We start from the raw sequence: 26,411 nt of genomic DNA on the forward strand, positions 1-26,411 counted from the left end.
ATATTTCACTTCTCTATCCCCAATAGAAAAAAAGCCGACAGAAGGAAGCATCTAGATACTCCTGCCCCAAAGATTTAGAAGTGACGCGGCTGTGAGTAAATTCTAGTTGAGTAATAAATGACTGTAGTACCTAACACTTCTCATCACATTTAAAGCTGAATATTTTACAGATAATTATATTATTTTACAGTGAATACAGCAAGGGCACGCAATCCATCTAGGCAACATAAAAACAACAAAAAAAAATGGAGCTGTAGATTCCTACTGTAGCAGGCTAATCCCAGCGGCCGAAGTGACCCAGTTTGAGAGGTTTCTGTATCACTGCTGCAGAGGAGGCTTGCATTTTTTTGCTGTCAAGCACAATATGGCTTCATTTTACTTTCACTCCACTAGCTATCACCTTCTTAAGCCCAGGAAAATTTCTAAAAATGAAACTAGAATTTGTCATCTCCCTCAGTTAACCAGGATGCACTGGTTTTCTTGCCCGATGCCCTCTGCATCACACCTTTTTGGGTATGCGGTACGACATGCTTACTCTCAGCTTACTAAGATAGAACAGTCACTTCTTGAAATTCCCTTCTGCTGCTATGCAATATCAGACACAGAGCTCTATCTGTTCGCCAGGCTGACCCCGCTCCTCAGCAGTAGTTAAAAGCGTTTATACATCTCTCACCTCAACATCAAAGAGGGTTGACCCATAACCTGGCCACTCCTTTACAATGGACATGTATTTCACCATGGCCTGATGCTGAGAAAGCCCCTGCAGCTTGGTCCATTTCTGTGCTATGCTTGCACGAGCAGCTGACAGCTCTTCCTTCACCCACATCTCCATCATCTGCTCTTCTTCTACCTTCTGCTTCTTTACTGAGCCTGTCTTGAAGCCACGTTTCAACGTCCCTTCAAGGAAGCTGGTCCGTCTCCTCTCCAGAGTGTGACTGCTGGTGCCACTGCTCTTTGTGGAGTGCAGTATTTTGGATTTCAATCTGTTAACTGGGTAGATTCCATCCAGACTCCAACTTATTTTAGAATAATCTCCATGAAGGTACTGCAGCCGGAGTGCTGCCAGGCGCTGCAGAGTGTCCTCTGGTGCAGGAAAATGACCATCTATGAGGCTTTCGTGAGCCTGCAAACAAGCAACAAGTCCCCCAGACTCATTAGAAAGCAGAGACATTATTCACAGCTAGGTCCACGTACAGATTCCTGTTGTATTTGCCCTAATACAAAGCCAATCCCAGAAGGAAAGACCTAATTCAGGAGGTCAAAGCTGACATAATAAAAATGACAAAGTCTGCAACTGGTGGATGAGATACTCTACTGTTTAGTTCTGCATCCTTAATGGCAGGGTTATTTAACACCAGTGTGATTTCTGGCCTAGGTAGCATCATTTTGCTACAGAATATAGAGTCTTAAAAATTATTCAGCAGACAAATACTGTCACCTACATTTTCTTTTCTCTCTTTATAGTACTGTATTCCAGTGCCTCACTGTTAATTGGGAAAAAATGGCCTGAAAGAGTTTTCTTAGTGAATTCCCATAACACCCCAACATTGTGCTGTTCTTGGAAGCGGATGAGCATATAGTTAGATTTTCCAGTTTTCTTTTCACTTGTGTTCAGGAAGCAGCGGTTTTTACAGGATCATCTCAAATTATTACCTGAATTTCTATACCTGTAATTTTAAAAGATGAATTCTAAATGCACTTTATTATCATTGGTATTTCATTAAAAAAAAATCTCTGTTCATTTTTCTTGCTTTTAATACTCTTATTCCCTAGAGAACTTCTCTATTTGCTTGGTAGATACCAGACAAAAATTCAAGATAATAAATGTTTCTGTTCAGACCAGCATTCCCACTTCTAATGCAAAGGTAATCCCATTTTCTGTATATTTCAGTGTGCTTCAGCCACCCCTGGAAACCAAGGCTCCCACTGCTTGCTTACCTGCTCAAACATGAAAGCAAATTCCACCCCATCTTTGGGAACATTCTCTATATCCAAGAAGCAATACAGTTTAAAATAGAGCTGCCATTGTCCTTCCTCCTCTTCTTCCTCAGAGCCAGCAAGTCTGTAAGATAGGAATGCAAAAAAAAAACCAAAACAAAACAAAACAAAAAAAACAGTAACCAGAAGCACCACGGTACCAGGACAACCACAGTACAACCCATGCTATAAAAGTACCCCTGGATTTCTGAAACAGAAAGCATACAGAACTAACTAACGTGCCAGGGCAATCTCAGGGCAAAAGAATTTTCTGGTGGCTTCATTTTTCTCCTCTGAGTTAAATGAATTTTTGGTTCAAAAGAACCCAAAGTTTTTACCACCTATATCTGACCAACAAATTGGATCAATGGATCTAGATAAATGCAGGAGTTGGGGGAAGGACACAAAATATTCCCCGTTTTCAAGATGCTCTTTCCCTGTAAACTTGTGGCTATGAAAAGCATCAGTCTTGTCACCATTGGGAACAACTTTATTTTTGTCTTCAGAACAGACATAAAATAGAAAATGGCACTACCAGCATCCTCCACAAAAATCAGAGTCCACAGTAAGAAATTAGAGCTCTGTTTATGCCCACTCAAATCTTTGCTGTCTCTTCTGATTTAGCTATTATAGTATAAATTGACAAGAACATTATCAGAGCTAACTGATATAAAGACATTTTCATAGAGGGCACTGGGCTGAGTACCCCCAATATTTATCCAAACAGACTAATTTTCATGCGTGTCTAATGAGAGGAGATGAAGCCAATAACGTAAAAGGAAGTGGCACTGAAAGCTACATTGTTGAGATGGTCCCTAAGAAGAGCATGCATTCATAAGCAGTGCAAACACAGTTACTCTTTGCAGTTCAGAAATGTCTAGATATCATCTAAGCAACCACTGACGGCTACGACTGTACAGTTCCAAAAATCTGACAAGCAGCGTCTCCATCTCCACTGCTTAACACTTTCATGCTATATCACTTCCTTGGACAAGGAGCTCACTGATGGTATTTGTTTCTGTGGCCCATATTAATCCACCCCATTAATCACAATGACAAAAGTTACTACACAAAAAAATATCTCATTTTGACGGCACTTGATTTTATAAGCCGCTTTGAACTGCTGATAGCCCTTGATACTTCTAAACGCATAGGCATTATGTAACAATTCACTGCCAGGAGGCAGTATTCCCCTTTCACAAGGAGGGAACGATCAAGACAGCACAGTGACTTCATCAACTCTTCTCTGAGCTCTGCTAGGAAAGCATTACTCTTTGATAAAGGCACCACTGATTCCTGCCAAGGTAATGCTTCTTTGCCACTGAAACAGATATGAACGTGGTTTTCCTCACGGCGAGAAAGAGCACTTGAACTTTACCAAAAGGAAGCTCACACCAAAGTGAACTCTTGAAACACCGCCTCTCCTTGGGATAAAACTACCTGGCTGTACTCTCACTTAACCCGGGGTTACAACCAACTAGGAGGTAAAGCAAAGACTCTACAAAACATTTTTCTACCTCTCAAACTTGGCCAAGATATCAGCCACAATCACTCGACTCTCAACAGCACGGTCCACCTGCTGATTATGTTCGAAGAGGGCGAACATATTACGGCTGTCCTCCATTGCTAAACCTCGGATCAGCTTTTCAACCACCTGCAAAAGTCAAGAGAGAGATACAGATCATAGCATAGGCACTGCGCACGCTTTCAGAAGTGAGCTTCTCAGGGGAAAAAAAAAAAAAAAAAAAAAAAGAGGAAAAGACATACATGTTGTGTTTGTGACCTGGCAGAATGACTGTGCGTGTGGATGAATGCCGCCGCGAGCAGCCATGAACAGAATGGAGACAGAACGGTGATAGCAGGATGGGGTGATGGAAGCTGGCAGAGTGGGACTTAGGTCACTGGATATGCACAGCTCTACTTAGCCCATCTCTGACAAGGGTCAGCTCAGATTCCCAGGAAAGAAAATATAGAAATACTTTTCCTAAACGCTGAAAAACTGGAGATCACAGAATTGTAGGGGCTGGAAGGGACCTCCAGAGATTATCGAGTCCAACTCCTCGACTCGGGGGGCTATGAATATCGAAAAGGAGCCCCTTCAGCAGGCTCAGTACCTAGACAGAGGAATTCTTAGATGGGGTTAATGCTGTGAATGCATTACCTCCCCAGCACTTGTGTGAGAATTGATGGTGATTTTACAGGAGCCCCCACCATGGCAGTACACCGTTGTGGTCATTTCTTCACGGGTGAGAAGAGCCTGTATTTCCTCCTGGGAGGGCACAAACTCCCTTGTCTTTGTTCTCTTCAGGGAATCGCTGATGAATTGTGCATATCTGTCTATTTCTGAGCCTGGAAAAAGGTCTTTTACCCTAATTGGAAACAGAAGTAAAATAAGCCATTACACAGTGAAACAGAAAGCAAGAGCATTACCAAATAACTTGGACTACTGCAGGTGGAGATATCAACGTTAAATGCAACTGCAGGAAGATGAGCCCAGCAACTTCCTGGAATTATGGAACCTGCTTTGACTGGTCACTCCAGTCACTTCATGGGACTTCTCATGAGCATATGAAAAAAGCAGTTCAGACTTTCAAGAGAAAAGTACTAGCTGAAGATAGGCGGATTGAGTAGCAGAATTTACAAAACTGAAATGAAGCAACATAGAATCGAATACAATTTTTTTTCATAATCAGTTGTTTTCTAACTTTCTGGCTAGAAGTTGCAAGCATGACATTATGTGCAAATCTAGTGATAAAAACATGCAGTGGCAACACTGAGTATCGCTCAGCATCTCTTAGAATAAGGCTCTGAATGTCCAAGAGATTCAGCTATTCGTGTATGTGCATGAATTTCAACTCACTCCTTCCTAGCTTGGAAGGAATTGAATAGCCTTTATGGGCCTTCTCATCATTAATGGAGTGAGGTTACATGGCTGCAGCTCAGTCCCAGTACAAACTGCTTTGGAAAGCTGCATTAGATGCTGAACATAAATTGGGAAGAAATGTAAACAATTTATTTCACAAAAAGTGGAGGATAAAGCAGATTAAAAATAAATACTGTAAGCATTATGTGCTTAGCTAGGCAAAAAATGAAAAACAGTAAATTGGATTTGCAGTGTATCTGGTACTCTGGAACGCCTGTTTTGCCTGTGGTTGCTGCAAAATACCTCATTCAATGAATACAAGTATGCCCCTCACCTTTCTACAGGTTGAGAATGTTTATAGGGACATTAGTAAGCAGCAGGTGATCGGCTGTAAGTCCATTTCAGCACACTTTCAGGATATTCTGCATGGGGTAGCCTTGCTTCCCACATCCTTTTGACATAATAAGGTGGGTGGCAAGGGGGGGGCTGTTTGAACACAGCAGAACAGCTGGCAGCAAGAACTGTGCAAAAGGTGGGAGGCTGCAGCAGCACAGGAGGAGGGTGAGACACGTAGCTACAACAGGCAGCGCAAGAGAAGTAGAGAGAAAGGAAACAACGCAAATGGAAAGGACTTTCACCTTCTCAGGTGGAACTTGAGGTAGCGAAGGATCCCTCTACTGGGCAGAAAAGTGCAGCTCATACATGCCATCAGCTGCCAATGGTGCAGGTTCCCGGTGCTGTTGGGATGCGGCATGTGGTTTGTTTGTTTGATGAGCTGACAATACACCTCATCACGAAGGGGCTTCAGATCATGGCAGGTCTGAAGAATGCCTTGGATGATTGGTATGGGGTCAGACACCGTCTCAATCTCCTGAAGGGAGTTGAAGATCTTCACTGCTTCATCCTGTAAGCTGCTGTAACCCTTTTCTTGTTGCACTGGGGAACAATCACAAAGGCGGCAAGAGGTGAGCATCTCCCACCTTCCTACTGGCCCAGCAGTAGCACGAGCAACTACAGTATAGTCTGTGATGGAAGAGCAACCTGAGCAGCTGCATTAGCTCATTTCTTGAACTTATAATTCATTAATGCTTCTACTTTATGTGTGTAAATGCAGTTTTAAGTAGTATTTGCCAACATTTAACTTGTCACAACTGCAAATTCATTTTTGAATATCCCATACAGAAAAGTAGAATAATGTTTTTACAGGAAATTGATGTTGAAATCCAGTTGAAGGAAAAAAAAAAGCAATAAACTGATCCCGAGTGCCAACCTATTCTTAGTCATTACACATTTGTTTGTTTCAGTCCTTTTAATATGTCATTTAATTTGATCCCTGTGTCACAAAAAGCAGAGAACAGTTACTCCCCTTTCACTTTCTCCATGACATTCCTCCATTCTTATTTATTTTTTTGATGCTGAAGAGTCCTCCTCAATTTCATCTCTTTATTGGATGCAAATCTTTCTGTGCCTTTGATAATCTTCAAACTTTTTTTTTTTTTTACTTCTCCTTTATCTTTGTAAGACGCTGGAGGCCAAAATGCATTCCGTATTCAACATGCAAGTGCACAACACATCAGTACAGCGGCATAAAGCCTTTTTCTTTTTCCTCTTCTAAGCATTCAAACCCCAGCATTAGCTGTTTTGTTTCCCTGCTCAGCATAAGAGCTGACATTTTTATAAAGCTATGCGAATCGGTGCTCCCTTCCCTAAGCAGAACAAGATCATGCAGACCCATCACTGCTTTGTGCCAGAGTGTTCTTCCCCAAATGCGTTGCTTTGCATATCCAGATTGAAATTAATTTCTGGAAAAAACCCACGCTGTACTTCAGTCATTCCGCATTACAGATTCTTCCATAGGGCACTTACTCATCAGCAGCTTTCAGTTCTAGTATGCCAGTCTGGAATCAGCATCAAACTTTGTCACTTCAGTGCTCATCCCCTTTTCTACTTCAATTATGAATACATTAAACACTATCAGTGCTAGTACAGATCTCTGCTGAAATCCTGTGATGACCATTCTCTTTTAGAAAACTGCATTTACTCCTATTTTTTAATCATTTAAATATGGAATTAACTGATTAAAGATTTCTTATAATCTTGAAGCAATTTCTTTTGTTTAAAAGATTTTACTTGCTTGCTGAAATCCACCCTGGGAATCTGCCCACTAGGTTATACCACAACAGAGGATAACCTGTGCCAGTAAGCCTTGGCAACTCTTTCAAAGAGCTCTCAGACATTTTTGAGGTATAACTTGCTTCTACAGAGCCCTTATCAACTCGTTCCCTAGTGCTGCTCTCTATTACAGACTCTCTGTTGATTCTTGAAGTCAGACTTACTGATTTGAAATTCTCCAGATCTCTCCTGAAGCCCTTTTATAAGAGAGGCATTAATTATCAATACGTCATTCCTTTGATGAATGCCATTCTTCTGGTGTCAGGGCAATTTTAAGCAAGATATTTCTTGTTGTTATTAATAATTCACCTAGTGCACTCCTCAGTTCCCTCACATAGGTGACCAGTTGGTCTCAGCAGCTTGTTCTACTCCTTCTATTGACTTGCTCGACAACCTCTGCTAATGACACTTCAATTGCCATCCTTTAACACATCCCTCACAGGAAGAGCTTCACTAACAGAAATAAAATTCCCACCCCCTTCCCCCACATAAGGTCCCTCTATGCTGATACACACATGCAAAAAGCTATCACACTCCTGCTATGACTCAATTTTTCTCAGTGCCACCGTCACGTTTTGGCTATCTGAAGGCCTATCAGTTTAGCAACTTTCTGTTCCTAAAGCATTTGAAGAAAAGTTTCATTTGCAGTCTGCATCAGTTTCTCTACAAATACTATCTCATTGCCAGTTGCACGTTGTAATCCCGTTCTAGGGCTTACACTGGAACCATGTGCAACCCAGACACAACTCAAGAAGAGAGCCAATCTAGGGATGTACAGCCAGTCTTCCCCCATTTACTGTAAGAATCAATGTTCCTGAGTCACAACACTGTGGATGCAGAACATATTCTGGGAAGAGAAAGGCACCAAATACTTACAGTTGACATTAACGTCTCCATATGGCAGTGGGAGCAAAGGGGAGTGCAAAGGGTGCTGGGTGTACCGCAAGATTGGGTTCCTCCTGTATGTCTGTTCCACTACTTCAAGGTTAGTGCTGTTTTCCTGGAAGAAAGTCAGTCCTCAAGTGGCCAGTCATTCTCAAGATGTTGTTATACACTGAGGGTCAAATTAACCTCCTTTATTCACCTTTCAGAAGTTTCACAGAGGGACTAGGTGACGAAAGCATAATTCACATCTAAAATTAGTCTGTACATTATTTCTGAAAATAAAACATAACAATAGCCATACTGGATCATACCAAATGTCACCAAGCACAGCGTCTTGACTCCAAATGCAGCTTGTGGCTGATGCCTACTGCAGTCACATATGGAACGTATGGCATGATTCTACCCTGGTACATCCTTCCAACAGTAAGTGGTTAATGGACAGACCCATCGTGTTCAGTATCTAATAATGATCCTGCCCTCCCTGAATTTGTCTGGCCATACTACACGCGTCTACTGAACAGGCAACAAGCATACATGTGGTGTTCAAAATATGGGCCAGTCGCTATCATACACACTGGCACCACACTCTTCTGTATTTCGTCTTATATCTTAACAACAACTGATGTTCCATTTAACCTTGAATGCTGACCTGAGACTCTCCATGATGACACCCAGCTCTTTCTTCCAGAGTGGCTTACTATCTATGTGTGTCTTCTTTTAGAGCTTATCACAACGCGTATGTTTTTCCTAATGCACGTTACTTTGAATTTATCAGTACTGAAATTCAGCTGTTCTTTTAGCTCACATATCCATGTTGAAAGACATTTAGTAACTCCTCACAACCAGCTTTAGTTTTGACTGCTGTAATTTAGTATTGCTAGCAGCCACATCAGCTCACTACTCAATTCTCAAGATCACTTATGAATGCAGAGTGACACAGCTACTAGCACACAAGCAGCTGGAAATGCTCTCTCCAACACAAAACCCAACCATTCATGCAAACCTCTGCAGCTTAACCTTTAACTAATATTTTGCCCATGAGAGGACCTTCCTCCTGTCTCATTACAGCTTAACTTCGTAAGCGCCTTCGCTAAAAGACTTATCAAAGAATTTTGGAAATTAAAGTAAACTTTACGATGAGGATCACCACCATCCACATGCTTGCTCATCCCCTGGCAGACCTTCAGGAGATATGCCGAGTATGGCTTCTTGGTATCTCCCCAGATCCCCCGGAATCTTTTTTAATGCTTCATTATGTTAGCTGACTTCCATTTCTTCGATCCCAGGACCACACAGCCTAGGGTTACACACTACAGTCAGCATGCCAATTAAAAAAAAAATTATGTTAGGTTTGATAATTTAGGCACACGATAATTTTGGTTTCTTTTATTTTTTGTTACCCTAGGACTGTAATCCCATTCCTAGCCACACAGGCATCAGCATGATGCTACCTACCCTAATGTCACGAATGAGTTGCTGCGTAGGTGTTTCTATGGGAACTTTGCTGTCAATGACACCTTGAATGGCAGAGGCCCAGCGCATAGCTTCATTCAGCAGCTTCGTGTACAGTCTGTACGAGTGCTTTCGCCCATGAACAATGATGTTCCAATAGCCTGTAGAGACACAAAGGAGCTGGAAGGTGAAGCTTGCTTCCATTAAATCTTTTTTTTTTTTTTTTTGTCTATAATGTGTGTTTGAGAAAACCTTTGCTGCTTTGATAGTAACACGTGGTGTGTCTGGTTAAAATGGACTGGGCAGACAATATCGTCCTCCGTTCCCAAAACGGGCTTAGCAGCAGAATGGTCCCAACTCAGGTTTTGGCACAAACAAAGCTTTCCAAGGTACAAGTATCACAGTGTAACATACACACTCCCCTGCCAACCAGGCAGCTTGCTTTCACTGTTCACATTTGGGCTACACTGTACGACTACTCACTCAAAAGAAGACCGGTCAACACCAACCACTCAGTCAGCTTACCAAATCAATTCTCATACATTTTTAAAATAGTGTATTTGACAAACTGAGAGAAAAGGTCAGGCTGATGACAATTCACTCCTCCACAGGTAGACCTAGATATTTGTTGAGATCACAAATGTGGAAGATTCATTGCAAGTAAGCAGAAGAAATCTCATCTCACTTGCCACAGTATCCTGCTGCAAGAGGTTTGCTTCCAGCAAAACAAAATATCCCAGGAAACTTCTTAAAAGTACTTAAAAATACATTATTCCAATTTTATTCTAAGCTTCACCTTCTTTGTCAGGAGAGTTCACCCCTTGTCTCATCCCACACTCATAATGCAAGTGCTGCAGGATCATGCTGGACCCTGCCTTCCCAGAACAGCATCGCATCACACAGAAAGCAAACGTAGACAGACCCCTGTCATCTTCTGCTTCTAGCAGGCTGACTGATGCCGTAAAAAGACTTCAGGTGTACGCCACCACTGTTATTTAAGAGAATAACATTGATTCCAGTTATTTACAATGTTAATGGTATTTACCTTTGAGCTTTAAGAACTCAGGTCTATTTGGAAAAGATTTACATAAATAATAACGTTACTTAGTGAAAAAACATCAGTGCTGTGCATCTCCATCGGTTGAGAGAGAATTACCATCACTTGCACACTGTTCTCTGGCCTTCTGCAAGTCTCTTATGGTTTGTGTGGGGATGATGTCTGCAACCACAGGGCCTCAGATATCCTCAAGCCTGCATCCCAGCATGACATACATTACATTCCTGCACCCTGCACTCTTCAAGCAACTCCACACACGGAACACCTGCTGATCACTGCTTCTTACCTGTGTCTTTAAAGACCCTCTCATCAGGCTGCACTACGGAGCAGAGGCTATTGAGCACAAGTGTGCCAAGCTTGGCAGCTGTGCGCTCAGACGACTTGTAGTAATCAAGGGCAGTGTTCGTCAGCACAAACCAGCGTTTCTTCATCTTCAGAGAGGACATCTTGTTGCTGCTCTGAACCTCTTTATGAAGCCAACCTAGCACAGGAACGCAGACATGTCAGCGGTTGTCTTTCACCCCAACAGCAAGCCTGGCTCTTGCCTAGTGGCTCTCTTCACTCTGGGATCAGAATACAAACTCTCTGCAAAAAGCTCCTCCTGGGGCCCACCAGCTCTGCTTTACTGCTTTAATTCCAAAGAGATGCCAAACACCTATCCAAACCCGGACAGAAGAGGTTTGGTGATACATTTCTTGTAACAGAATGATCTTTAAGCATTACATGCATCTCTAGCTCCTACAATCACTAAAAATAGTTTCTCTCACATTTTAGGTTCCTCACAGAACAACAACAACAAAAAAATCAGTGCTATAAAGAAAAAAAGTTATGTTCTATGTTGCTAAACCTGTCAAAAAGACAGTTTTCTATTCAGAGCTGTACAAAGCAATGTCTACCCACAAGGCAAAAAGTTCAAAGAATGCAGGACGGAGCCCAGGGGCCACACATAAAGGAAAAAGAAAGAGACAGACCTTCTCAAACATATGCCTTTGTGACCATACCACTGTCTAATAGGTTGTCATGACATTGACTTCGCAAAGTAACATTTATACCTTATTTTTCTTTAATGAACAGTATGAGATTAAAGGAACTGCTTTCTTGCAATTAAGGATTTTGAATTTAAGGTACTCCAGCTGTTACATGAGCTGTTATCAGACAATATCCTTGAAATGTTCAAAACCAAGATGGAAGGCTTATGCCACATTTTGTTGACCTTTATCTTCCTGTCCTTCTGCCTTGCCATGAACACTCTCAGACCTTTATTCCACCACAGGTACTTTCTGGAAGATGCAGGGCAATTTGCACGTGTGCTTACTTTCCACAGACTGAGACGTGAGTTTCTTTGTATATTAAAGACGTGTGATGAGCTGAAAGTACTTGGGAAATTGTAAAATATTTGAGACAAAGGGGAAAATGTTTTGTATTATGTGCAGGAACACTACTCATGCATCACTGCCTCCATCTTTAGCCAAGCTCTAACTAGAGACAGAGTTTATCTTTTGCTCAGCCTTACAGCATTATTCTCGCTGTGTCTATGAGAATCAGGTTGGTTTGTTAGCTGAGTACAGCAGCAATCTCACAAAGCTCTCCCTCCCTCCCTCCGTCTCAATATGACAGGTGTCAGAAGGAACAGAGCTTTCTGAAAACAAAAGCTGCAGTGTCATGTCATAGTCAGTCTAAGCCAGCTGCTCCAAAGCAGCCATGCTCCCTCCTATTCCCTGCTGGCATTTGCTGGACAACACGTTGACACAGACTACGGAACTAACACCAGAAAAATAAACGTACAAATAAATACTTATTCTTCCACTTCTAGCTTTCTGAACCCACCTGGAGTCAGGGAAGAGCCAGCTCCAGCAGAGCTCAGGAGGCAACCAGCAAGAAGCAGAAAGGCGAGGGGGAGCAGGCAATGGCTGCGCTTTGGGAGCAGCAAAGCGCTGCTGCTAAACACTGCTAAGCACTTGGATTAGCTACAGTCAAACCTCCCGCTCCGATCACAAACAGCTGAGTTTCACAGATCATAGTTGCATGCATTTCCTTTTACCTCTCACAAGGAATTCCTGGCCATCGACCTTAGATTCGCCTTTCGGTTTCTGCAGCAGGGAGATCCAGTGATGCATCTCCTCGGGGGTGTCACTGTTGCAGTGAATCACTCGATTCGCTGTGATGATCACAAAAGAGTTTGGCCTGCGAGAAAAGATAAGCAGTAAGTATCAGCCATAGCCAAACAAATATCTCTCGCCATTGCACGCTCAAAGCCATGTCCCCTACTGTCCTGTGCACAGTGCAGAAAGAGTCTTTGGATACAAACTACAGGGAAGAGAAAAAAACAAGAGCATCTCCTGTGCAGCTGGTCTGCAAACTGATGAATGCAGAGACCTGACAGGTAGAACTAAACACTGTTCTAAAACTATTTCCAAGACAACAATACATTCATGAGCTAAGGACCAGCTGTAAAACGTCCTGGCTTCATAAGCATAGGACTTTGACTGGGGTGAGCTCGTACTGGTACCACTGGGCAGAGCTAGTGCAGCTGCTCTGCTTGCACTTATTAAAAGCAGTGATGCAGTAGCAAACGCAGGTCCCAGCAGCAGAAGATAAAAATAAGCTGCATAAAATCACGAAAAATAAGCATTCTCCTCAGAATTTGTTTAACGTAATTCAAACACTGATGCTCCAGAAGAGCATACCTCAGCAGATCCACGAAGAAATTCTGACTGTTCAGCTTACTATTTGTGCTCTTTTTTTTTTTTCAGTAGGACACAGATTAACTCTAAGGGGTCTGGGCTGACTCCTAGCAAAAAGCTTTTGATTAAAAGAAATCTTAGTTTGCTACCAAGATGCACATTGTCTAAACTAGTAGCCACCAAGTCCCTGCAACCTGTGTGAGAAAACAAACAATAACACAAAAACCAGAGCAGAGAGGTAGATGGCTTAATAGCTAACATTTTACTTCAGTGCTGCAGTGAGAAGCTGGGCTCTGGCTGAACTGTTAACACTGTAGGAAATAATTAAATGCTAATGCGAAGTGATGTGAAATGACATTAAGATTATGCTGTTCCCACTTTTTGGATCGAAGAGTACTGAAACTTTCACTCAAAGACAATAACACACTTGTGACCTTCATGCCTGGAAAGCAGCAAAGCTTGGAAGAGCTCTAAGGGCTTCAGCTGAGCTTATTTGTGAGACAAACCCGTACAAGTTTAAGCAAATACAAATCGCAAACAAAACCCCAACCTACCCACAAAAATATGTCAGGGAGTTTCCAATCTAAGAGGTGGTCAGGTTGTGGTACCTACCTGTCAGGGCTGTCTGAGGCACAGACAGAGTCAATAAGGCCGACATCCAGGGTTCCCTGTACAGCAAAAGAGACAGGCAACAGGAATTGCTTGCATCTTAAATTACAGGCATTCTTAGTGAATAAGATCGGACCTGAAAATGCTCTCATGAATTCCAATGGCTTGAGTAGAAATGAGCATATGAGAAAAGCATGAGTGAGTCATCTTTGCTCCTTAACTGCGTGAGAAGGTGTGCAAGGACTCCAGAGGACAGGAGGAAAGAGCTGCACATTTCCAGACAGCACCATGAAGGTCTGAAATAACCTCTGCCTCTGCACCTTAATACCAGTAAAAGACATAAATACAGTGCTCTTCTCAACTCTTTATCTTCTGTCTAGAAAACTGTGACAAAGCCGAGTCCCACAATCCCATCCCAAAACATTTCATTTGCAAGAGGCGAACCAAAGAGGAGAGCCACCGGTGGTCAAGTTGGTAGCCACCACAACCACCCCGTTCCTCACTGCTTACCCTCTTTCCTATCAGCTTTGTGCGGTTTTCTTATACTGCTCAGGAACCACAGCACTGCATGTGCTGGAAAAACACGCACAAAATAGTTAAATGCAGATGGCTCCGGACATGCCCACGGACTGGTTGCACAGTAACTCACCACAGCATTCTTTGGATTGGCCTGTTCATCTTGCATTTCCCTCAGCTGCTGCGCCGTAGCACTGTGTACTCGGCTCAGGACGTTAAACCAACCGCTGGCAATCAAAACAGACGCAAAGTGAGGATTTGGGGAGCGAAACTAGGTCTAGAATATCATCAAAGAACCTGGAAAGCTGCCAGCGGGAACACTGCTTCATTCACAATTTCCTACAGACCATGCCGCAAAACATCTCCTGGGCCGATCACACCGTACCCTAATGTCTTCCTTCCTTCCTATTTACCCATGAAAATTCTGTGCATGTTCTGCAACCCACTGACAGCTGCTCCCACAAAGTCCCGTTTTCTACTTGCTATTCAAGGAACTGCTATTCAAGCAGGCAGTGCTCGCTGGGGAGCACATGGCAGCAGAATGAGAAGAGCACACAGCCGTTGTAAAGACAGGGTCACTTGGGATCTGCAGGGACTGAAGTCCTGCAGACTCCTGGAGCCCTCTTAACTACTCTCTGATCTGCTCATAAACTTGAAAGTCACATGGCTCTCTATTAATCACGAGGCTTTTATAAGTCTGTTTGGAGTGAAGTTATTTGTCTGTGAAAGGGCTTCTTATTACAGGCGTATCTGGAGGCTGAATCTCTGTTGCAGAACAAGCAGATTCTTATCTGCAGCTTTCAGAGAGATCGGCAAACATCTCGACTTTGTGGAGGATTCTCAATCTGGATACTCCACGACATCTGCTCATCTGTTCTCTGCAAGTGTTGGTGCCCTCCTCCTCAGGACAGAGGCTGCCACAACACACAGACCGCATTTGGGTGTCACCTCTGGCAATTCTGTGATGGTATTCTGTAATGCTAGGGCAAAGCTATTGCAGTAGCAGAGGTACTGAGTTAAGAAACGCCATCTCTTCAGCTACTGCCCCTTGATTTTGCCTGTTTCTCATTTGTATGGCTGCTCTTCAGTCTACTTCTGTTCGTTTATTTGTGTTCGAACACTTCACCCCTTTCTCCCCTACACCCAAACAAAATAACAACAAACCCAAATAAATCACAGAGTCAGATGAAAGTAGATAAGGGAAACAATTACACTAGCTGGGATGACAGTGCAAAAGCCTTGCTAAGAGTGGAAGAAGGGTGGGGAAGACATAAGGAACCGGGCTTAGTAACCTCTTAACTTGGCTTTCTATAGCCCGAACAGGTTGTCCAACCTGCCCTCAAACAACTGATTCCCACTGCATGGCCTGGCCGCCAAGAAGGAAGGATATGAGTCATTTGTTTGCTTTGCACTGGGAAGATTTTATCAGATGACACTACAGACTCTGATAAGCCGCAGCATTTTCTCTGTCTCCTGGATAAAACCCAGCTGCTCTCGCAATCATTTACAGGCAACATGAATAGACTTTTTGTTTGATTCAAGATCGCATTTAATAAATAAATCAGCTATTAGAGGTTCCAGTTTATGTTAAGGTTTTCTGTGTCTCCTGAAGTAACCTTAGAAAACAGCACGCTCAGAGCCACATGCAGAAGGCGGCAGTCCTGTGAGTAACCGATAGGCTGAACCACCACCTCGGTAGCTGTGACAGGGAGCCCCCACAGAGGGGTGGCACTTCCCATCAAATGACTCTTCGGACTGAATCTCTTTTTTTCCCCCTGGGATTGTGTTTCCCAGGCTCTCCCATGAGCAGCTAGGTCAGACCCGAACCAAATGAACAAGCCCAACAAAATAACCCTCTCATACCTGGCATCTTCGGGTGACTCTGCCACAATGTGATAAACTCTGTCTTCAGTCACAATGTCCAAAGCATTCTCTTTTTCATGAATGTCCACAATCTCCCTGGAACACAGCAAATTACAAGAGCCAGATGCTGAAAATCTTTTACAGGAATAAACTGTTTCAGTTACATCCATGTTACAACTTCTGGGATCCTCTTAAACAGATTTGTACACTAATCTACTACAAAAGTAAAACTTAAGGAGTTAAATGAATTTTCTCCAAGCCACCAGCAGACTGGGCTGAAGAGATAACAGGGAGGCCAATAGAGATTGCTGTTTACAGAGTGGGATGTGCCACTCTTTTTGGCACTTTATAGGGCCACATAAAGCTAAAAGGTGACCGGTCTCTCCTTCCTGAGAGAGAGCAGGAGCTGAGGAACTGGCTACGGTGGCAAAAAGAGCACCGAAGGCTCAGGAAAAGGCATAGTTTATGCTGCCAAATGCAAATCCTGCTGTGAGACTCATACCATCTCTGTGAAATGCCTGGAGAAGCCAAGAAGCAGATGGAGACAGGGTAGGGTAGGTTGCATGGGGTATGCACTTAATTAGCTCCTCCTGGTCTGGCTTCATCCACGGTTTTCAAAGAGCTTCTGCCAGATTATGAAATGCAAGACTGGGAAAGAGACTAACAAATAATTCCAGACTCCCTACAGAGTAAAACTAGAAGATCTAATTGTCCTTTCCTTCCCTTATGTTTCTGATTCTTCAGTCCCTATGGGAGTTTTTTAGAATGATGAAATGGCAGCACTAGACATTTCATTAACTACTGATTTAGAGATCAAATTCGAGGGATCAAAAGGATTAATTCCTCACTCACTTTGCCTTTCGGATATCAATTGTCCCCTTCAGCTTTTCCTCGCTATCGTTCTCAAAGTACATCAGCTTGGATTCCCGAAGCACAAACCAGCGACGTTTCCAGTTGCGCCGTGAAAGCGTTGACATGCCTCCACCTTTTTTATAGAGCCAGCCCGACTTCAGTGCCTCCTGCTTGGTGCGGAACCACATGAAGGCCTCGTTCTTCAGAACACACCAGCGCCGTCTCCATGGGTTCATGAGACCTCCTGCAAAGCAAGGGAGCAAGATCTCATCAGACATGGAACAACGGCCACTTCTCCACTCGGTTCCTGCTTCACTGGCACTGAGGTGCCACTGCAGTTCTGCTTGCAACGAGGGAGTCAAGGGAGAGAACGAAGACTACGCTGAGGTTTGGACAGAGGAAAAACAGAACTTGTGAAATGAAATATGTGCACTACTCAAATATTTTTATATGGCCTTCAGTCTTGCAGTTCAAAATGAGTCACACGAAGTGGGCACATCTCAGAGCCAAAGATATTCAGCCTAATCCTTGACACCCACCTTCTAACTCTCTATTACTGGCGGAGGAAAATAACGACTGTGAATAAAAAACAAAAAAGAGGACTGCGGGTATCCTAGATGCAATCCTTCCATGGTTTTGGCTGAAGCTGCTTACCCTTCATGTACAGATAGCTGTGAAAATAGGGTGGTCCTGAGCCATTGAAGATAGTGACACGTCCATTACAGAACTCTTCATCTGTATCTATGTAAACATCCACTTCCTCTTCACTGTCCAAAAACTAGAAAGGAAAAGAAAAATCCATTCTACTCAGCTCCAAAAAGGAGCAAAGCAACAAGACTGCAGAAATCACATGATCAGAAGGTGCAAAACACGTACTCTCATTATAAAAAAAGAACAACACGGTAAAACTAAAGCTTGACAGCTTACCCATTAATGCCTTAAGCAAGAGTCTCCAGAGAACATGGAATTTTCATACCAGAAAGGAGAGAGACATTCAGCAGTGGACACAGTTAGAGAACTCCAGTTACCTGCAGGAGCAAACCCTCCTATTTCACAGCATAGCCCACAGTCCAAAATCTAATTTAATGGGATTAAGAGAGAATTTTTCATTTTGGGAGATTTTTCTGGCAGACAGGTCAGCATGCTGAACAAGACGGAGCACTGATCTAATCCTGGCAAGGAAATGCCTTGCTATGAGTTTATAAAAAAAAAAAAGCACATTCCAGAATAACTGAATCCTAAAGAACAAAGACTGAAATTACTGAAATAATAATACAGTGTTTACTCATCCCTGTTCTCCAACTAGATAATCGCCCTCAGCCATAAGAAAGTACTTCACATGTGGAATCCCAAATTGTGCTTTTTCGTTGCCTTAAATACAACTTCCTATGATGAGCTTCATTAATTTAATAGGAATGAAAACAGCTCTGAAGTCCTTTTTCCTTCACCAAAAGCACGTTGCTTCTTTTCATTTTCCATTTCTGACCTCTCTCTGTGACCCCTTTGCCCTCCTCTTCGTCTCATTCCTCTTCCATGCATTCATTTTTCCTCTCTTGCTGCTAAGATTCAAAAAGCAGGTACTTCTGGATCAGCAGCTGCTGATGGGACCCTGAGCCAGCTGCAGTTACCTCTCCCTGTGGCTCGTGCCATGACACAGTGCAACTGGATTTTTCATGAGTCTTACTCACTGAGGAGCATGACAAAATCCTCCAATTCTATTTAAATTTTAAGAATGGTATAAACCAGCTGAGGCAGTGACAAGCATCGTGACACGATGATTCATGGCTTGAAAGATTACTTGACAGTGATCTGTGAGTACCTGCCCACAGAGAAGGTACCCTTATTCAAGCAGATCACATCGTAACAAATTCAGATGGCTGGCAGCTGACATTAGAGAAATGCAAACAGGAAAAAAACATGCAATTTTTCAAGGAGTCAAAATCTGCCATTGGAAAAGAAAAACAAAGGAAGTAAACCGAATGTCTTAATCAGTAATTTTCTAACAGAGATTTTGTCGTTCAAGTCCCTGCTTTCAAAGACATCATTTGTCTGAAGGATTTTTATGGCTGACATTGGCTTCACACCCAAACTCTTCAAAACCATTTATGGGCTCATCTGACATCCTGGCCTATTGGGGGTTTGCTGTGACACCATTAAGCAGCTATCCAGGGCGCACTCAGAAAGCCCAGGGCCCCGTGTGGGATCTAAGCTGAGATGCTTCAAGTGCAAGGCTAACAGCCCAGCTTCAGGAACAGAAAGCTTCTGTGGCCTTTGTGTGCACTGGGACCCATGCTGATCCACACAGTAATTTCATCTGTCCTTACAATAGCTCAGTTTGTGCACACCCGCTGAAAATAACCCCTTGACTCCGAACACTAACAGAACTTCCTTAAGTGATGGGAACAAATCAAACCCCAGCCTTTCCCATTTCCTCCTGTGATTGATTGCCCACCAGCAGCTCAGACTAATTCTGTGAGATCTCTGAGGTAGGACATACACCTCCAAGACGTTAATTGCCTGCTTTTAATCTTATCCTGGTATCTGGTGATGGAAGCAATCTAAACTAGCCTAGGTACGCATGTCCTAGCTTGTGTACCAGTGATACCGCACAGTCACAAGCCCACTGGCCTTCAGCCTTCCTATCTCTCTTCCCTTTTTTTCCAAACTGATTACTGATGTAAGAGAGAGTTACATATCAGCAAGAATATCTACAGCAAGCAGGCACCGGTAAGCAAGCAAGGATGTTATAAATATCAACAAAGTCACAGAAGAACGTCCAGAAAAATGAATGGAAGGAGATTCTTACCGAGTCCAGGCTGCCCCGGTTGGAGTCCAGGCTGGTGCCGTGGGAGTGCCTCAGACTCTCCTCACCATTCAGAGGCTCAGCCAAGGCACTGCCCGCATCCCCACAGCCATCCAACTCATCGTGGTCATAGTCAGACTCCACATCTTGAGGGGAATTGTAAATTGGCTCTCCCACCCCTCCGCTGTTACTCCTCAGCGTATCTGAGACAGTGCTGTAACTGCTTTCTGCTGGGTCAGAGAGGGCACTCAGCTCCCTGGGGCTACTGGATCTTTCTATGGGTTGTGCCGGAGCAGGGGCAGCTTCTCCCACTTCCCTTTGGAGATGCGAAAGTCTTGCGTCCGCATCTCTCTCCAAGCAGTTATCACTGTTCTTCATGCCCTGCTGAGTGGCAACCACCAAACTGGAAGTTGGCCGTACTTCATCATCAGCATGAAAGCCCTCATCCACCTCTTCTTCAGCCAACGGTGCGACGAGGCTGCAGTCAATGTTGAGCGTCCCCTCACTAGAAAGCGAGCGCTCCAAGTTCTGCACGCTTTCATCCAGATTGCCGAAATCTAGCAGCTCTAAGAACTCCTGGGCAACCCTAGATGCCTCCTTTTCCAGCCTCTGGATCTCTTCCTCCCGCTGCCGATTGATTTCATTCCTGGTGTTTTCACAGATGATAGACATGTGATCCTCTTTCTGTTGCTGCAACTTCTCAATCTCCTTCTCCAGCCTTAAGATCTCCTCCATCTGACGTCTCTCTTCTTCTTGCAGGGGAATATTTACTTCCTTGGTCTTTACTGTTTCCACCTTAAAGAATTTACAATAGTGTTAAAGCAGCTTCTTTAACCTACACATGTTCCTTGCCAGGATCTTTCATTTCTCCTATCTCCTGTGCTTGCCTCATACTTCCCACATGCAAAAAGATGACACAAAGAATCTTATCCTTTTCTGACTGGCACCTGCAATCATCCATGGTGTAAAAGCTAAAGGCAGAACTACTCATCTTCAGGTACCTCCTTTCTACCAGCAGCCTACCTCCTTTCTGTAGCTTGCTGGGATCAGTGAATTTTTAGAAGAGCCTCTCTGACAGCTGCTCAAGTTACTGCCCTCTAAAATTTCAGTAGAAGCATCCTCCCTTTTTGAGCTATCTCTGTCTCACATATATATGTAAATAGGAGAAAGCAACTATATGTGAATATGTATAAGCACAACATGCTGAAAGAATTAAACATTTCCCAAACATATCATGAAAAGATCCAAGGATTCTGTTGTTTCCTCAGTTGGGGGTCTCACCATCAGGACTGGGGGCTGGGAAGGATACCTGCAATGAAGCAGGACTGTGCCCTCTCCAACCTCACCCAAACTCTACGCTCAATTTCTTGGGATTCTTTGGCATCACCGGATGCCTGATGAGGACTCAGCCTTCTTCTATTCTCCACACTGAAATAACTGAGGAAATTTCTAGCAAGTACATAATAACTGGAAGATGAAAGATACTGGTAGCTTTCACTGAGGTTCAGCAATAAAACAAAGCCACCTTCTCTTCAACTGAGGATATTGAAAACAGACACATAGTGGAAAAAAAATAAATTCTAAAAGGTTTTAATACACTTCCTTATAGGAAGACAACAACGCAGACCATGCATTGCCTCGTTAAGCCACAATCCATACTTTCTTTATGATTGCTCTGTTGCTTGTTCTCTACTTGACTCTTGTGAACAAATAAACTTTTATACTCTAATCCGTCACCTCTCCTGAACAGAGCTGGCCTGAAACGCAGGAACAAATGCTTTTGGAAAAGGAGTAAGAAGACACACAGCTGTTTTCACACACCTCGGGGTAGGTGGTCTGCTCTTTGATGTATCAAGTACCAACAATTAGATCAGTTACCAGGGGGTTATTTTAGCCACAGCAGCAGCCGTCTGCACTCTTATTTTGGCTGTTACAGGCAACAATCCAGAAAAGCAGATTGTGTCACAGCAGAGCACAGCACAAGGTCATGTAATGAGCTCACGCAGCAGAGATAGAAAAGGATGCTGCATGTTCAACACTGAAATCTTCAAATAGGAACTATGCAAGCAGGTACATGAGCACTGAAAAAAGCAACCAACACACCTTGTGAACTCTGTGCACCTCTGGCAAAGCCAAGCACCTGCAGGTTTTGAGCGAACACAGCCTGTTCTATACATAGCGCTGCCGCAATAAAGACATTAGCTCCAGGCGAAGTGTAGGCAATGAAGGACCCCTCACAGACACCCAGAGAAGCTGTATCTAAAGAATAACTGCTAAACTTACCTGAGCCACCTGGAGCAGAGCATTCAGTCGTTCCTTTTCTCTGAAGAAGAAAAAAAGAAAGAAAAACACAAGACATGACCATCAGACAGCTCCAGTTCTCCTGGGGAAGGCTTTTAGTATTACATGGACGCATCATCCCTCCATGGAGAAGGTTAAAGTAAAGCACCTGCTGTAAGACCAGTTTAAAAGCTTTGACAATTTAGCTAAAATCCAGTTCTCTGTGGCTGGCATGAGCTTTGCGGATACAACAGATTGTCACACACAGTTAACGTGCAGATCAATCAGGGAATCGGATTAGTTGAAACAGGAGGAAGGACACTGGAAACAGAGTCAGATCAGTTAGATTCATGATAAATGTAAACTCTGAACATCATGGGACGTACTACATGTCCATGGATACTGAATGAAGTTTTGCAAGCGTAATTGATAGATTTCAGGAAACTCTGTTTTCAAACAAAACAGAATCATTGCAATCCCAGCGCTGAACTCGTGTTTGGTTTTGCATTTACCATATTAAATCCAGAAGAAAACTATTGAACATTTGTACTTGGTTAAGCAGCCAAGCTGGGGAGCTGCTGTTCTGAAGATCTGTGCTCTGTGCTCCAGCTCCCATAATTTCTCAGTGGCAAGCAAAACCTAGCTCACTAGTAAAGGCTGTAAGTCAGTTTGTTAGTAAACATGGGGCAGAAGAAAAAAGCTATCCCACGCTGCTGCATCTCCATCCAGATCAAAAAGCAAAAGCTCTTCCCATGACCAGATTTTCCAGAGCAATCACACTACAGGCAGCTGAACAAGCGGCCTGACCAACGCCAGGGTTGTGTGAATGGCGCAGGGACGGGATGCGGCTGGAGGCAGCCAGCCTCAGCAACCCCCATCAGCTATGTTCACACTGCCCGTGGTCAGACACAGATCTGTAACACAGTCTCGCGCAGAACAGGAGGGCAACAATATTTATTTCCCAGGCTCTACGGTTTTTCCCAGCCAAATTCTACATTGCAGCTGCAAGTCACAAAAGCTCTCGCCCTTGTGCTCTCCCTCTCACACACAGATAAGCTAGGAAATGTTTACAGATGAAAGCTGACAGAAGTGGGATCCAGATGGTTCCAGCTTTACTGAAAATCTCTAGGAGCAGTCACTAATTAAACAGTTGCCTGAAATGATGCGAGGGTGCAAGAAGCAGCACCACTTCAAAACAAATCAGAAATACCACCTACAGTCGACACACCAATTCCTTCCACTGCTTCTTACGTGTTCTGGAGCTCTGCTCTATCTTGCTGCTTTCCATCCATCCCCAGGTGATCCACACTCTTCCTGAACTGTGACAGCTGAAACTAGGGACAGCACTTGCACTGAATCCCTACCGGGGCCAAACAGAACATAGCAATTGCCCCATGCCTTGCAGAAACAATCTTGTATACTGACAATTCTATCTACAAATGTAACAAAGATACTCGTATTTCCTCATCCAACTTATTTTGGAAACACTGTAGTAAAACCAATTTAAATACTCAGCATGTGCCCCGGAAGAATCCCATTCAATGGTTGTCTCTTACTTAACAAATAACTACTATTGTTTACTAATTAAAATACATACATAAATATATGTATTTTATTTTCATATTTTATGTTTATATGTATATATAAACCATCTTCCTTATTGTGTCGTAAGAGTGCTGTCATAGTATCAAAGCCCTTACTGAAGTCGAGATACCTACTAGTCTCTGTGGCTTTTCCCTATCTACAAGACACGACATAAACTATTACAGAAGGAAAAAGGTAACTTTAATGCTGTTCGCTCTTCACGTGCCTCCATTGGCTCTTACCTCCTGTATCAAGCACTTACAACTATTTCTTTCATTATTCATTTTGCTATACCCCTGAAATTGAAGTTAAGCTGACTGCTCCACAGCCCTCTGGTTCTCCTGGTTCTTCCTCTTCTCCATTTTAAGAAGAAGTTATGTGTAGAATATTCCAGTTTTATGGAGACTCCAACGCAGGAGAACAAGAGGAGCTACTGATTCAAACTGCCTCATCCAGATTTCTCAAACTTTTCAAGTATTAATTTCACCAAATCCAGATGACTTCTTTGTAATCTGATTTATTTGAGCATTCTCTAACCTCTTCTTTCCCTGCTAATTGCGCATCTGTGCTAATTGTACAGCAATTAAGCCTTTTGGGATGACAAATAAAAATAGCATCAAATACTTCCCCTTCTAAACATCCTAATTCGTTCTTCCTGTGGAACATTAGACCGAATTGCTCCTTGTCTTCCTTTTACTAACAGTGCATACACAATAACTGCATATCACCTTTCAGTTGGTTATATCTCAGTTTGCATCCTGGTCTTTCTGATTCTGTCTCTGCACGTGTATTTTACTTGGTTAGTTGTTTTTTGGTTGTTTTTGGTGTTTTTTTCTTTTTGCTTGGCCAAATTTGCCAATTTGGCCAGATTAGCCAATTTGCAATTTCCGTGGACTCCCATCTCATTTTCCAGATGAAATGGAAGTTCAGGATTTCCCCAAGTTTGTCCTTTAGTACCTTTCTCAGCTACTCACTGAATGAAGCCATCTGAGATCACATAGGAAGTGAAAGCAAAGCAAGAAGCTTTCCTGATTCCTGGAAACACTGCCATTTCTTTGTAATGATGCTCGCTCAACACATCTTTCGTGGGCTGAGAACTAGAAGGCAAGGGCAGAAATACAGAAAAAATAATAAGCTAAAGAAATCCTTTCATCTAAAACCAGGTATGGAGCAGCTCTGTGAAGCAGGAAGAGAACTTCAGACCTGAGAGCATGTCTGTGGCATTTGATCCCTGTACACCAGGTACTGCCATTCTGAACTTGTACAGTTGTGTGTTGTGATGAGGCTGCTGTTGAAAACTGACACAATGATAAAATGGAGCTGTCAGTGATGCTCAACAAATTCCCTGACCAAACTGTCCATCATTGGTGTCACTGACTCTGTGCTTTGTCCCAGCAGATACACCACTCGCTGTCTCCTGTGAAACCCTAAGCAATACCTTCTCCTTCCGCCGTGCTTCTGATCTTAGAGTTTTATAATGGTTGTCACACATTTCAGTCTGCCAACCTCAGAATAAGTAAATAACAAAAGTCCACAATACAAAACATCAGCTATTTAAGAAATGCTCAAAATTATACAGGATTTACTTTTTCAAATGTATCTAATCATCACATAATGGAATCGTTATGCTTCTTAAAATATGAGATTATCAGGAGACACCCTGTTTAGATAGGATGTAGGTAACCAAGGAGTGAACAGGAAATGATGCATGAGGTGCAAGATTCTCAACAGGTATACTGCCCCTGCTCTCAGACTGCCTCTTTTTGTCATATCAGCTTTTTCTTTCCCCTCCCAACACATCTGTGCACCTCTCTTCAGGGACACAGCAGCAGGAGCAGGGTGAGCACATCTGTTCTCATCCTTTCCACAGTAAGAGTGGTGTGGCACTGGCACAGGTTGCTCAGAGAGGCAGTCTCCGTCCCTGGAGACCCTCAAGGTCAGGCTGCAGGGGCCTTGAGCACCTGACTGACCTGTAGGTGTGCCTGTTCATTGCAGGGAGTTGGACCAGATGGCCTTTAAAGGTACCTTCCAACACAAATGAAGATATGATTCTATGAAGTGTAGGCAGCAGCAGCACAGGTGCACGGCCCATCTCACACCCTGACCCAGCCTGTTGGACACACCAAGATGCACAGACTCTTGTACCCTCTCACACAGCTATTTCCTCCAAGCTTTGGAAGAATACATAAGGTCTCCTTTACTGCTGTGAAGGCAAGGAGAAAATTAGGCACTTCCACCTGATCAGAAAAACTTATTGCCCCAGACCCACTCCTGCATCTCAGCAGCTTCAGTATGAGGGAATGACGAGCACGAGAAACCATTTGTACCTTTCCTTCACCTCTTCCTCCTCCCGCTTCCTCCTACGCTCCTCCTCTTCTCGCCATTGTCTTTCCTCTTCCTCTCTTCTGATCTGCTCTTCCTTCTCTCGCCTCCTTCTGTCCTCTGCTTCCTGCTGCCGCTGGAGCTCCTGCTGCCGCAGGTGCCGGTAGAGGCTGCGAGCCAGGTGACCACGCCAGTGCTTCTGCAGGATGATGGCAGAGGCCTTCAGCCGCAGCAGGCTCTTCTTCCAGAAGTACGCTCGGTAGTTCTTTTGGATCGTAACAACACTGGCTAGCACCTTCCGGTACTTCTTCCTAGAACAGAACCAGACACTTAATGCGACACGAAGCAACACACGGCCTGTATTTCTTATGCCCTAGAGTATGATTGATCCCATACATCCACGGAAAAACAAACTTGGAACAGTATTGCTCAGGAATGAAACAAGTTGTTCCCCAGCTGCTTTTGCCCAAAACTTGCATTTTCCTTACTGTT

The 26,411-nt window shown here is 43.4% G+C and overlaps 1 protein-coding gene across 3 annotated transcripts in view; it reads right to left on the bottom strand.

Moving 5' to 3' along the window:
* LOC110399656 (unconventional myosin-X-like) overlaps window positions 1-26,411 on the bottom strand; it is a 70,102-nt gene that overhangs the window by 1,846 nt on the left and 41,845 nt on the right. For all 3 annotated transcript variants that reach the window (XM_021398715.1, XM_021398716.1, XM_021398717.1), the window contains 17 exons: window positions 25,925-26,230; window positions 22,017-22,056; window positions 19,737-20,528; window positions 17,585-17,708; window positions 16,931-17,174; window positions 16,079-16,174; window positions 14,349-14,442; window positions 13,703-13,758; window positions 12,448-12,590; window positions 10,693-10,887; window positions 9,353-9,510; window positions 7,889-8,012; window positions 5,479-5,776; window positions 4,139-4,346; window positions 3,495-3,631; window positions 1,939-2,062; window positions 674-1,123 (listed from right to left, as the gene is read on the bottom strand). In XM_021398715.1, coding sequence (XP_021254390.1) covers window positions 674-1,123; window positions 1,939-2,062; window positions 3,495-3,631; window positions 4,139-4,346; window positions 5,479-5,776; window positions 7,889-8,012; window positions 9,353-9,510; window positions 10,693-10,887; window positions 12,448-12,590; window positions 13,703-13,758; window positions 14,349-14,442; window positions 16,079-16,174; window positions 16,931-17,174; window positions 17,585-17,708; window positions 19,737-20,528; window positions 22,017-22,056; window positions 25,925-26,230 — 3,589 coding nt within the window. The remainder of the gene's footprint in view (window positions 1-673; window positions 1,124-1,938; window positions 2,063-3,494; window positions 3,632-4,138; window positions 4,347-5,478; window positions 5,777-7,888; window positions 8,013-9,352; window positions 9,511-10,692; window positions 10,888-12,447; window positions 12,591-13,702; window positions 13,759-14,348; window positions 14,443-16,078; window positions 16,175-16,930; window positions 17,175-17,584; window positions 17,709-19,736; window positions 20,529-22,016; window positions 22,057-25,924; window positions 26,231-26,411) is intronic.

The sequence above is a fragment of the Numida meleagris genome, chromosome 5, assembly GCF_002078875.1.
Source record: "Numida meleagris isolate 19003 breed g44 Domestic line chromosome 5, NumMel1.0, whole genome shotgun sequence".
In the NCBI taxonomy this organism is placed as follows: Eukaryota; Metazoa; Chordata; class Aves; order Galliformes; family Numididae; genus Numida; species Numida meleagris.